The sequence below is a fragment of the Odocoileus virginianus genome, chromosome 6 (assembly GCF_023699985.2).
Source record: "Odocoileus virginianus isolate 20LAN1187 ecotype Illinois chromosome 6, Ovbor_1.2, whole genome shotgun sequence".
NCBI lineage: Eukaryota > Metazoa > Chordata > Mammalia > Artiodactyla > Cervidae > Odocoileus > Odocoileus virginianus.
This window is the reverse complement of record NC_069679.1, coordinates 29434849-29447659: the sequence shown is the minus strand read 5'-3', so window position 1 is coordinate 29447659 and position 12811 is coordinate 29434849. Positions and strand designations below refer to the sequence as shown.

The window sequence follows — 12811 nt, the reverse complement described above, 5'->3', positions numbered from 1 at the left end:
ATAATTGCATTCATTGTTAAAACATTGAGATTATAGCTTGTCAGCCTCAGTTTTGATTACTTGGTTTTGTTTAGCAATGTTTAAGATATAAAAAATCAGCTACTCTATACCTTGGGAAATGAACAAATCCCGTGTGCCATTTAGCATTGATCATTTGGGTACTTTGAGGCTGTTATTGCTGAGTTCCAAAGTAAACTCTATTCAGTCTTCTAGAACAAAATGGATTGCAGATATAATTCTCTCTGGCCACAGTGGGGAAGATCATTAAGTTTTAGCTAGGCACTTATGAGACGCTGATTAGACTTTTATTTATAAAAAACATTTAAGCCATGCTAACATTATTTTTTGCTTTTCTTGTAGCTCCTGTTAATCCTCATTTGAGTAAGTATATTTCCACTTTAAAAATGGCACTATATTTGACAATTAATACAAATAAAAAATACATAAACATACAAAGGTTACTTATCAATTGTTCATATTTGGGTTGACATAGAGTGTCTTAGAAATAGTAAAACTGGTGTTAATTGTAAACTTTGCATTTTAAAGACTATGGGCATAAAGACAAATAATTTAATATAGATAATTGACTTCTCCTAAATATTGAGCCATTTCTCCAACATGCTTAACAATTGTTATTTGTGTAACTGTGGTTTATTTGTTCCTTTTGTGGCACTGTATATTATTTGTATTGCTATTATTTATGTCTTTAATTTTTACCGTTTGACTTCTATATTCCACTCATGAAATATTATATTCACTTAGAAAGTTGGTATTTTTATGGTTCAGTCAAGATTTTTCACTAATCACTATTCCATATTCCAGTCTTATATGAAGAAAAAATAATTTGATCACCATCCTCTTAATAATATTTCATTTTAAAATTAAGAATTGATTTTTGTCCCCTATTTTGTGTCTAGCAAGGTATTCTTGTCTAACAAAGAAAGAGGAGCCATCTTTGTACTCTTACTCATTTCCTTTCAACATTCTCAATTTCCTATCCTTAGTGAAGAAGATGTCTAAATCTGTTTTTTTTCATTTTACTGTATTCTGTTTTCTTCTTTGGCCTTTAACTGACTATATAACAAAGACCAAATTACATAGGCTCTATTCTTTCTGTGTTTCCTCCCAAAGATCCCCTTTTATCCTGCTTTTGCATAGCCAAACACTAATACTGAATATTTTTATAGATCTTTATTGTTCACATCTTGCCTCAATGCATAAAAGTTCATTTAATCATCCCAATGCAGCTATTATTATCAACTCTTTGAGGTTCATTTTTCTTATAATGTTTAGCACAAATGCTTCTTCTGCCACTAATTACTCCCTCATTTTGATTTTCAATTACAATTTATCTTCATCCATGTGGAAGTTATTTTTTATTTTCTCATATCCTCCAGTAAACTGTAAGATACTTAAGAACTAAATTCATTTCTAGTTTCTCTCCATATTTCACTATCTTTGTGTCTATAATGGCATCTCATGTTTAGCAGGTGTTCAATGATCATTTGTTAAAAGAACAAATGCATGATAGTTTCAAGATGAATTAATGGCATAAATAAAATTCTCCATGGCTTCTACTCAGGGTACTATTGCTAATTAATTACTTTATTGACTATAATTCCTTTGAAGGTAAGTTCTCTGACTGCACTTTCAGTAGAAATGTTTAAAAATAGTTATCATAGAAAGATTAAAAGTAAATACAGGGGAAAGTTGACAAGTATTTCAATTCAAGGAAAGAATTTTGAACAGTCTATCTACTGAATAAAATGCATACATATTTATAGACAGGAAGTGATTGTTAACTGATTACCTCAGTCCAATATAATGAGCACCATTATTTTATGGCAGCTGAGAAAATCTTACAGAAGAGATAATATCAAAGCTGGATCCTGAAAGTTTAATAGAGGTCCCTCAGGTAAAGAAGGTGAGGAAAGGCTTGCCTGTCATTGAAAAGGAGATCATGTTCACATACATAATAACTGAACAAAGCTCCATTTGTCTGGTGTACAATGTTCAAAAGTTATTTAAGTCAGAAATGTGCCCTAAATACGGACAATATTTATTAGAATTCGAATGCTTCCTTTAAAACTTGTATCCTTCAAGTCATAGCTATCAACTTCTCTTCCTCAGCAAGGGCTTCAAATGTGTAAAATGGAAACCCAAATGATGCATTGGATTTTCTATTTTTAAAGTAATTTCCAACATAACAACATAACATTCTATACAAAAATTTCCATTGGCTGTGTACCTTTTGAATTCTTTTAACGATAGTCAATATGGTAGAATATGAAAGTTGTTTAGAAAAAAGAATTGAGTAAATATTACCTAATGATTTCTCTAAGTTATCAAAAGAAAGTAATTATTTTTATATTTTTGACAGTCAAATGCATTTTTTATTATTAATTGATTTTTTTAAGCTTCATTACCACCTCCAGGTCCCAAACACATATAACAGTACTTTATCAAAGTCATTCATTATAGATTTGGGTTCTCAATACACGAGCTATTCAGTAAGAAGGGAAAATAGGCCAATATGTACAAGAAGGTCATGTTTTATTTTAGATTTTTGCTAGGGAAAGTTAATTTTTCATTCCATAAGACCACTTTTACCTACTTTCCTTAAATGCTACAGTATTTTAAATTTTGTCATTTATTTATAACCTACACATGATAAAATTTACCATATTTTGTGTACACTTAAGAGAGAAGCGTTGACCAGTTTAAACAGTCATATAACCATCACCACAAGGTTTCATTACCCCTAAAATTTCTCTGTGTTGCTTTGTAGTTCAGCTTCCTTGTACCTCAGCCCCTCGCAAACTTGTTTTATGTTACTATAATTTTGCTATTATTCTAATTAGTTACAACTTACTTAGTATTTATTCTCCACAGTTTACTAAAAGGTACCTGCCCAGTAATGATACTGTTAGTGAAATTGAAGTGAAAATGAAAATCAAGCAGTTCAAGGGAAAAAAATCTGAGAAAACACTGTAATTAAACCCATTATGCAGGACAAAGGTTAACAGAGTTTTGTGAAGAACACACTGATCATAGTAAACACCCTTGTTCAGCAACAACAGAGACGACTCTACACATGGACATCCCCAAATGGTCAATACCAAAATCAAATTGATTATATTCTTGCAGCCAAAAATGGAGAAGCTCTATATAGTCAGATAGAGAAAGACCTGGAGTTCCCTGTGGCTCAGATCATCACCTCCTTATTGCAAAGTTCAGGCTTAAATTGAAGAAAGTAAGGAAAACCACCGAGCCTATCAGGTATGACCTAAATCAAACCTCTTATGGTTATACAGTGGAGGTGACAAATAGATTCAAGGGCTTAGATCTGAAAGACAGAGTGCCTGAAGAACTATGAACAGAGGTTTGTAACATTGTACAAGAGTAGGTGACTAAAACCAACCCCAGGAAAAAGAAATGCAAGAAGGAAAGGTGGTTGTCTTGCCTTACAAATTATGAGGACTTACAAATAGCTGAGAAAAGAAGAGAGGCAAAAGGCAAAGGACAAAGGGAAAGATGGACCCAGCTGAATGCAGAATGTCAGAGAACAGCAAGGAGAGATGAGAAAGCCTTCTTCAATGCAAATAGAGGAAAACAATGAAAAGGGAATGACTAGAGACCTCTTCAAGAAAATTGCAGATGTCAAGGGAACATTTCATGCAAGGATGGGCACAATAAAGGAAAGAAATATTATGGACCTAACAGAAGCAAAAGAAACTGAAAAGAGATGGCAAGAATACACAGGAGAACTGTACAAAAAAGGTCGTAATGACCCAGATAACCACGATGGTGTGATCACTCACCTAGAGCCAGACATCCTGGAGGGTAAAGTCAAATGGGCCATAGGAAACAGTATGACAGACAAAGCTAATTAAAGTGATGGAATTCCAGCTGAACTATTTAAAATCCTAAAAGATGATGTTGTAAAAGTGCTGCGCTCAATATGCCAGCACATTTGGAAATTCAGCAGTAGCCACAGGACTGGAAAAGGTCAGTTTTCATTCAAATCCCTAAGAATGGCAATGCCAAAGAATGCTCAAACTACCATAAAATTGCACTCATTTCACTTGCCTGAAAACTAATGCTCAAAATCCTTCAAGCTAAGCTTCAACAGTACATGAACCGAGAACTTCCAGATGTACAAGCTGGATTTAGAAAAGGCAGAGGAACCAGAGATCAAATTATCAACATCTGCTGGATCATAGAATAAAGCAAGGGAATTTCGGAAAACCATCTACTTCTGTTTTATTTACTACACTAAAACCTTTGACTGTGTAGATCACAACAAACTGTGGAAAATTCTTAAAGAGATAGAAATATCAAACCATTTTAATTGGCTCCTGAAAAACCTGTATGTAGGACAAGAAGCAACAGTTAGAACTGGACATGGAACAGCAGACTGGTTCAAAATTGGGAAAGGAGTACGTCAATGCTGTGTATTGTCACATTGCTTATCTTAATGTATATGCAGAATACATCATGTGAAATGCAAGGCTGGATGACTCACAAGCTGGGATTGTGAGAGAGAAATATCAATAACCCCAGATATGCATATGGTACCACTTAATGGTGGAAAGCAAAGAGGAACTAAAGAACCTCTTGATGGGGTGAAAGATGAAAGTGAGAAAGTTAGCTTAAAACTTAAAACTCAACATTCAAAAAGTGCAAATCATGGCATCCAGTCCCATTACTTCATGGCAAACAGATGGAGAAAAAGTGGAAGCAGTGAAAGATTTTATCTTCTTGGGCTCCAAAATCACTGTGGATGATGACTGCAGTCATAAAAATAAAAGATGCTTGCTTCTTGAAGCTGAAGCTCCAGTACTTTGGCCACAGGATGGGAAGAAATGACTTATTGGAAAAGACCCTGATGCTTTGAAAGATTGAAGGCAGAAGGAAAAAGGGACAGCAGAGAATGAGATGGTTGGATGGCATCACCTACTCAATGGACATGAGTTTGAGCAAACTCGGAGAGATGGTGAAGGACAGGGAAGCCTGGAATGCTGCCGTTAATGGGGTCCCAAAGAACCAGACATGACTTAATGAATGAGCAACAGCAACAATACAAACATTAAGTATTTCTATTATAATTCTAAGTTATTTCTTAAAATGAAGAAAATGTTTCCAAATCTTTCTTCTTATATATTATTTATAATTGACATATGACTTATGCATCATTGACTCTTAAACTACAATTTAGCAATATTTCTTCCAAAAAAGATCATTTTGATAATAAAAATTTTTAAATGGTTTGAATTTATATTGACTTACATATAAAATTCTAGTTTATTTGAAATTCTTTTTAATAGAATAAAATGATTTCAACAATATATTTAAATATATATTACATTTAATATGATAATAATTATGATATGAGACCTCATATATTGGCAATAAATCAAGTTACTCTTAAATGTCCTTTTGCATTTTATTGACTTACATAGTCTTTAAATCAACTTATTTATCCTAAATATCCACTTCCAAAATATTTTATAGAGTAAGTTTATGAAATTTTGTCATAGTCTTGTTCTTCGTTAGCCTCAAAAAACTTATGTCTTAAATTCAATTGAGGAAGTCTTTCTATTCAGAGTATCTTTTTTAAAAAAATCTTTTGTTTGAAATTTTTAACTAAAAGCAAATATTGTTTGCTGTCAAGAGAACCATATTGTCCTCCAGGTTTATCCATGTTATTGCAAATGGCAGGATAATCATTTTCAAGGCTAAATGATATCCCATTGCATGTATCTGCCATAACTTCTTTACTCATTCATCCATTAATGAAAAGTTGGGTTAGTACTGTATAGTCCACGGGGTTGCAGAGAGTCGGACATGACTGAACAACTTTCAGATAATATTATTTCAAATAATATTTGACTTTCAAATAATATTATTTTGCAAATAATACTGCAGTGGACATGGAGAGCACGTATCTCTGAGGTACTCATTTCATTTTCTTTGGATGTATGTTCTTACGAGATATCACTGGATAATATGGTGGTTCTGTCTTTAGATTTTTTTTAAGGAAACTTCATACTGTTTTTCATAATAGCTGTACCAATTTATATTCCAACCAATAGTATACAAGTTTTTTGTGGTTCCATAAGAGTTTTAGGAACTTTTTTTTCTTCTATTTCTGTTAAAAAAAAAATGCCACAGGTATTTTCAGAGAGGATGCATTGACTCTAAAGATCACCTTGGGTAGTAAAGATATTTTAACTGTACAAATTCTTCCAATACAAGAATATAAGATGTCTTTCCATTTATTTGTGTCCTCTTTAATTTCTGTCATCAATGTTTTGTAGTTTTCAATGTATAAGTCTTTTATATATTAGGCTAAGTTTAATCTCAAGTATTTTATTCTTTTTGAGGCTAATGAAAATGAGATAATTTTGTTAATTCACTTTTCTGAAAATTCATTGTTAGTGTATCAAGACACAGATTAATTCAGGAGCATGGTTCCAACTTCAAGGGCTCCACTCCCAAGAATATCTCATAAATTAACCTATTGCAGGGGGAAAATATGGAGTCTTTATTATTTAGATGTCTATAACTTTATGAACTGAAGTGTATCTGTACTCAGTTTTAACTTCATTATTTACAAGCTTAAATTAGCCAAAATTTTCTTTTCTGTGAACCTCATGAGTTAGTATTTCTGTATTTTCATAGAGTTCTGAAAGTTTGAATGAAATAATGTAAGCTTTGTTTATCTTTTCAATTAAGAATATTATTTACTCCTGTGTTTCAAGCAGGGCCCATTCCAGTAAGAAAACCCTTTAATACCTAGAAACATTACTACCATTCTCTGAACTTGTTGTTTGGTCTGAGCTCAGCATGTGGCCGGCATCCAAGAAATCCCAGTCCTTCCACAGGTTCTTCATAAAGTCTTTTCATTACTTTATTTCTAGTGAATTTTAAGCATCTGGCAAATCCACATTCAAATAAAGTATGAAAGATAACTACTTTTTAAAAATAATTTGCCGTTATCTTTCCTTAAGTAAACCTCCATTTGTGCAAATGAGTATGTGTGACAGCATCTGCATACGTGGTGTGAAAGTGCCATAAGGTAGTTTAATTAAGACCTTTTTCTAATTGTTCTGTTTGGATTATTCCTATACTTGAAGAAGGAAAGTTGGGGAATTCTTCAGCCATAATTCAAGCAGGCAGCACATTCTTTTAATTTCAATTATTTGGATACTTCAGAGGAAAATGGTTTGGGTTTAAATTGTTAAGTAAGAGGCTGATTTACACATCAAGATTATTTTTCATTTCCATTAAAATTGAAGTAGCTTTAGGTTTACATGTCATATTGCACATTATTTTGGCTATGGTGCCATTATTGCAACCTTGCATTATTATTGCTGTATGTTTTAAATTTTTCTTAGAAGACTGTTGCAGTGTTTGCATTACTTTAACTTATTGTAATTAAAATTTGCCAACAGGAGAATTTCACTGTGGATTTGAAGATGGTAACATTTGTTTGTTTACCCAAGATGATACAGACAATTTTGACTGGACAAAGCAAAGTACTGCAACAAGAAATACAAAGTATACTCCAAACACTGGACCTAATGCTGATCGTAGTGGCTCCAAAGAAGGTATGAGGGTATGAAATGTTGTGTTCATATCAATCATACACCAGCCTTGGACTTTTAGAAATGCTATTATGCTAAATATGAAATGCAAGAGAATGTTCAGCTATAGATTTAAAGATTTTGGAATAAAATATGAAATTTTTATTTATCATATCAAGTATTCAGTTATTTCCAAAGCTTGTAATCATTAATTTTCACTGAGAACTTACTGACCTATATAAAGAGATTAGGAATTTTTTTGACAACTCAAGTCTTAAATTCCAGTTTTGCCTCATTTTTATACATTGAAAAAAATATTTTTAATTATGTATATTATTTATTTTTATATTATATAGATTTTTATAAGATGCAGACTTTCCTATCAATTTTACTATTAATATATATGAAAATTATAACCTCTCAGTGATTTTAAATTTCATGTCACCTACTAATAATTTGCCTGCACATTTTATTTTGTCTTTTTAAAGGTTTTTATATGTACATTGAGACATCTCGACCCAGATTAGAAGGAGAAAAGGCTCGACTTCTCAGCCCTGTTTTCAGCATAGCTCCCAAAAACCCTTATGGACCCACGAACACTGCGTACTGTTTCAGTTTCTTTTATCACATGTATGGACAGCATATAGGTGAGATGGCAAAAATTACTGCTCCTTCTAAAGTAAATCATAACTTGGAATAAAAAGGTTCACAAACACATAGAATGAAGTTAATTTTAGTCAAAGAATATCATCATTACATTTTTAATGACTTAACTGCACACTGACAATAAGATGCTAAGAATGTTCCCCCATCATGTTCTAATTTCCCAAATTTAGATTAGAATTTGAAATTTGGGGGCATTACCTACCTCCTCTGGAATCCTAATTTAGGCCGACATAAATTAGGTTAAGTTCTTCAAGAGATCTTCTTGGGACTCAATACCAGCATCGTTTGCACTGTTTCTTTCCAAAGAAATGTGCTTGAATAATGACTCAATGTATATTAATGACCGTGAAAAAAAGTATTGCCATATTTGGAAGACCAGTGCTTTTAGCAGTATCTACACATTCGGAATATTGGTGTGATAGCTTCTTGTTTATAAAGTGTGCCTAAATACCTAGTAGGATTTAACAATATCCTTGATCCTGAGAAACATACAAAGATGAAGACACACTTCCTACCCTTAGAGATCCTAAGTAACAGAAGCTAAGATGAGTAATTATACAATCATGCTAGGCAGAATCCCACATAACCTCAAGAAAGAACCTAATAAACTTGTTAAGAGTAGGGAGGTAGGGGACAGAAGGAGTTCATACAGATCTACAATTCTTTATGTGTAATTATAAAATCAAAACAACTGAACACAACTGTTTTAAATTTAATTATTTGGAAACCACTTTCTAGCCTGATCTGCATATGTTAGAATATATGGCTTGAACTGATATAAACCCATGTATAGTCTTTATTTATCCAAATTAATATGAACATATGTACTATTTTCAGCAAAAATATTATTGTGTTTAATTGTGGGATTCTGTTTTAGTTCTTAAGAACTAAAGAACTAAACTTTAAGAACTAAAACAGAATACATATTATATAAGACATACACTCTTAACTATAAAATAAGATAAAATTCTGAATGGTGAAGCCTATTTAGCTCTACAGAGCTTGGCACAGGGCTGTAGATCTTTATTTATTTGGAGGATAAGACAGTGCTTTGGGACAAAGGGAAACATCTCTCTATGAAAGAAGGGTACATTTTCAATAGACAGAGATAAGCATAGGGAAGATTGTTATTATTGTTGTTCAGTCTCTTGGTCGTGTCCAACTCTTTGCGACCCCATGGAGAGCAGCGCATCAGACTTCCCTGTCCTTCACCATCTCCCAGAGCTTGCTGAAACTCATGTCCATCGGGTTGGTGATGCCATCAACCATCTCATACTGTGTCGTCCCCTTCTCTTCCTGCTTTCAATCTTTCCCAGCATCAGGGGATTTTCTAATGAGTTGACTCTTTGCATGAGGTTGCCAAAGTATTGGAGTTCAGCTTCAGCATCAGTCCTTCCGATGAATATTCAGAGCTGATTTCCTTTAGGATTGACTGTTTGATCTCCTTGCAGTCCAAGGGACTTTCAAGAGTCTTCTCCAACACCACAATTCAAAAGCATCAATTTTTTGGCACTCAGGTTTCTTTATGGTCCAACTTTCTCATTCATACTTGACTACTGGAAAAACCATCATTTTGACTATAAGGACCTTTGTTGGCAAAGTGATGTCTCTGCTTTTTAATATGCTGTCTAGTTTTGTCATAGCTTTTCTTCCAAGAAGCAAGTGTCTTTTGATTCCATGGCTGCAATCCACCATCTGCAGTGATTTTGGAGCCCAAGAAGATAAAGTCTGTCACTGTTTCCATTGTTTCCCCATCTATTTGCCAATAAGTGATTAGACCAGATGCTATGATGTTCACTTTTTAAATATTGAGTTTTAAGCCAGCTTTTTCACTCTCCTCTTTCACCTTCATCAAGAGGCTCTTTAGTTCCTCTTTGCTTCCTGCAATTAGGGTGGTGTCATCTGCATATTTGAGGTTATTGATATTTCTCCTGGCAATCTTGATTCCAGCTTGTGTTTCGTCCTGCCTAGCATTTTGCATGATGTAATCTGCATATAAATTAAATAAGCAGGAGGACAATATGCAGTCATTATGTATTCCTTTCCCAATTTGGAACCAGTCTGTTGTTCCATGTCCGATTCTAACTGTTGCTTCTTGATCTTCGTACAGGTTTCTCAGGAGGCAAGTAAGGTGGTCTGGTATTCCCACCTCTTTAAGAATTTTCCACAGTTTGTTGTGATCCACACAGTCAAAGGCTTTGGCACAGTCAATAAAGCAGAAATAGATGTTTTTCTCGAATTATCTTGCTTTATTCTGTGATCCAACAGATATTAACAATTTCATCTCTCATTCCTCTGCCTTCTCTAAATCCAGCTTGAACATCTGGAAGTTCTTGATTCAAGTACTGTTGAAGCCTGGCTTGGGGAATTTTGAACATTACTTTGTTAGTTAGTGAAATGAATGCAATTGTGTGGTAGTTTGAACATTGTTTGGCATTGCCTTTGTTTGGAATTGGAATGAAAACTGATTTTTTCCAGTCCTGTGGTGACTGCTTTTTCCAAATTTGCTGGCATATTGAGTGCAGCACTTTCACAGCATCATCTTTTAGGATTTGAAATAGCTCAACTGGAATTCTATCACCTCCACTAGCTTTGTTCATGCTTCCTAAGTCCCACTTGACTTTGTATAGAAGATTAGGGTCTGGTAATGAAAAAACAAAATGTAGGATGTGAGAATAACATTAATTGTCAATATAAATTTAACAAATCTAAAAATGTAAATTTGTTGTTGTTTTAGTCACTAGGTCGTGGTCAACTCTTTGAGACACTATGGACTGTAGCCCTCCAGGTTCCTCTCTCCTTGAGATTTCCCAGGCAATAATACTGGAGTGAGTTACCATTTCCTTCTCCAGGGGATCTACCCAACCCAGGGATGGAACCTGTGTCTCCTGCATTGCAGGTGGATATTTTATCACTGAGCCACCAAGAAAGCCCCTAAAAATACAAATATTTTCCTATAAATTAATAAATTTTTGCACATATTACCAGCTATTGTACTTATTTAAGTGAAGTAGATGGGAAAACAGTAGAAGCAGTGTCAGACTTTATTTTTTTGGGCTCCAAAATCACTGCAGATGGTGATTGCAGCCGTGAAATTAAAAGACACTCCTTGGAAGGAAAATTATGACCAACCTAGATAGCATATTAAAAAGCAGAAACATTACTTTGCCAACAAAGGTCCGTCTAGTCAAAGCTGTTGTTTTTCCAGTGGTCATGTATGGATGTGAGAGTTGGACTGTGAAGAAAGCTGAGCACTGAAAAATTGATGCTTTTGAACTGTGGTGTTGGAGAAGACTCCTGAGAGTCCCTTGGACTGCAAGGAGATCCAATCAGTCCATCCTAAAGGAGATCAGTCCTGGGTGTTCATTGGAAGGACTGATGCTGAAGCTGAAACTCCAGTACTTTGGCCACCTCATGCGAAGTGTTGACTCATTGGAAAAGACCCTGATGCTGGGAGGGATTGGGGGCAGGAGGAGAAGGGGATGACAGAGGATGAGATGGCTGGATGGCAACACCGACTCGATGGACATGAGTTTGTGTAAACTCCAGGAGTTGGTGACGGACGGGGTGGATGGGGAGGCCTGGCGTGCTGCGATTCATGGCGTCACAAAGAGTCAGACACGACTGAGCGACTGAACTGAACTGAACTGAATCCTTTTAATAAGTTTATAAAGATGAGCATCATTATGCATCTTTTACAGTTAAGAAAGTTTAACCTTTGTGAATTTGTGTGAATTGCAAGTAATTGTTTATGCTGGCTTCAAATTCATAGCCAAAATTATTAACCAGTATTCTTTACAATGGAGTGCTGCTGCTGCTGCTGCTAAGTCGCTTCAGTCGTGTCTGACTCTGTGCGACCCCATATACGGCAGCCCACCAGGCTCCCCCATCCCTGGGAGTAGTTGGTGACAAACTCGAAAAGGGAAATTCTTGTGCAGTGAAAAAAAAATGCCCTCAACATGGTGTCAGGAAATCTGTGTGGGAATTTGGTTGTAGCACTCAGTCTTTGTAAGAATTTACAGAAGTCACTTAAAATATCTGGATCTAGATCTCCTCATCTTTAAAATACAAATAGTGATTCCTATTTCAGAAATGTGTAGTTTCAGAGCTCCCCTGGCTGTCCAGTCATTAAGACTGTGCCTTCCAAATGCGGTTGGTATATGTTCCATCCTTGGTCAGGGAATTAGTAATCCCACATATCTAGCAGCCAAAAAAGCAGAACATAAACAACAGAAGCAATGTTTTAGCAAGTTCAATAAAGACTTTAAAAAATGATCTACATCAGAAATATCTTTAAAAAATTAAGTATCAATTTAAAAAAACCATTGTAATTCAAGTTAAATAAGATAATGTACATGAAATCTTCTCTCAGATGGTAGACACACATAATGATAGGTTACTTTGAATTTCAAAGAGGAGCAATATTAGCAATAATAAAGTAATAGCTAATATTTATGAAATACTCATAATGGACCAGGATACTATTCCTAACATGTGATAGATTATTTCTCTTAATTTTTACAATAGAAATTTAGACTCATTAGAAATGTTATCCT

At 34.4% G+C, this 12811-nt stretch overlaps 1 protein-coding gene across 1 annotated transcript in view; it reads left to right on the top strand.

Annotated features, from left to right (window-relative positions):
- The window catches only part of MDGA2 (MAM domain containing glycosylphosphatidylinositol anchor 2), an 854438-nt gene that overhangs the window by 807009 nt on the left and 34618 nt on the right, over positions 1–12811 (top strand). Inside the window, exons 12-14 of the mRNA XM_070469091.1 lie at positions 361–381; positions 7458–7613; positions 8078–8236. Of these exons, the coding sequence (XP_070325192.1) occupies positions 361–381; positions 7458–7613; positions 8078–8236 (336 nt within the window). The remainder of the gene's footprint in view (positions 1–360; positions 382–7457; positions 7614–8077; positions 8237–12811) is intronic.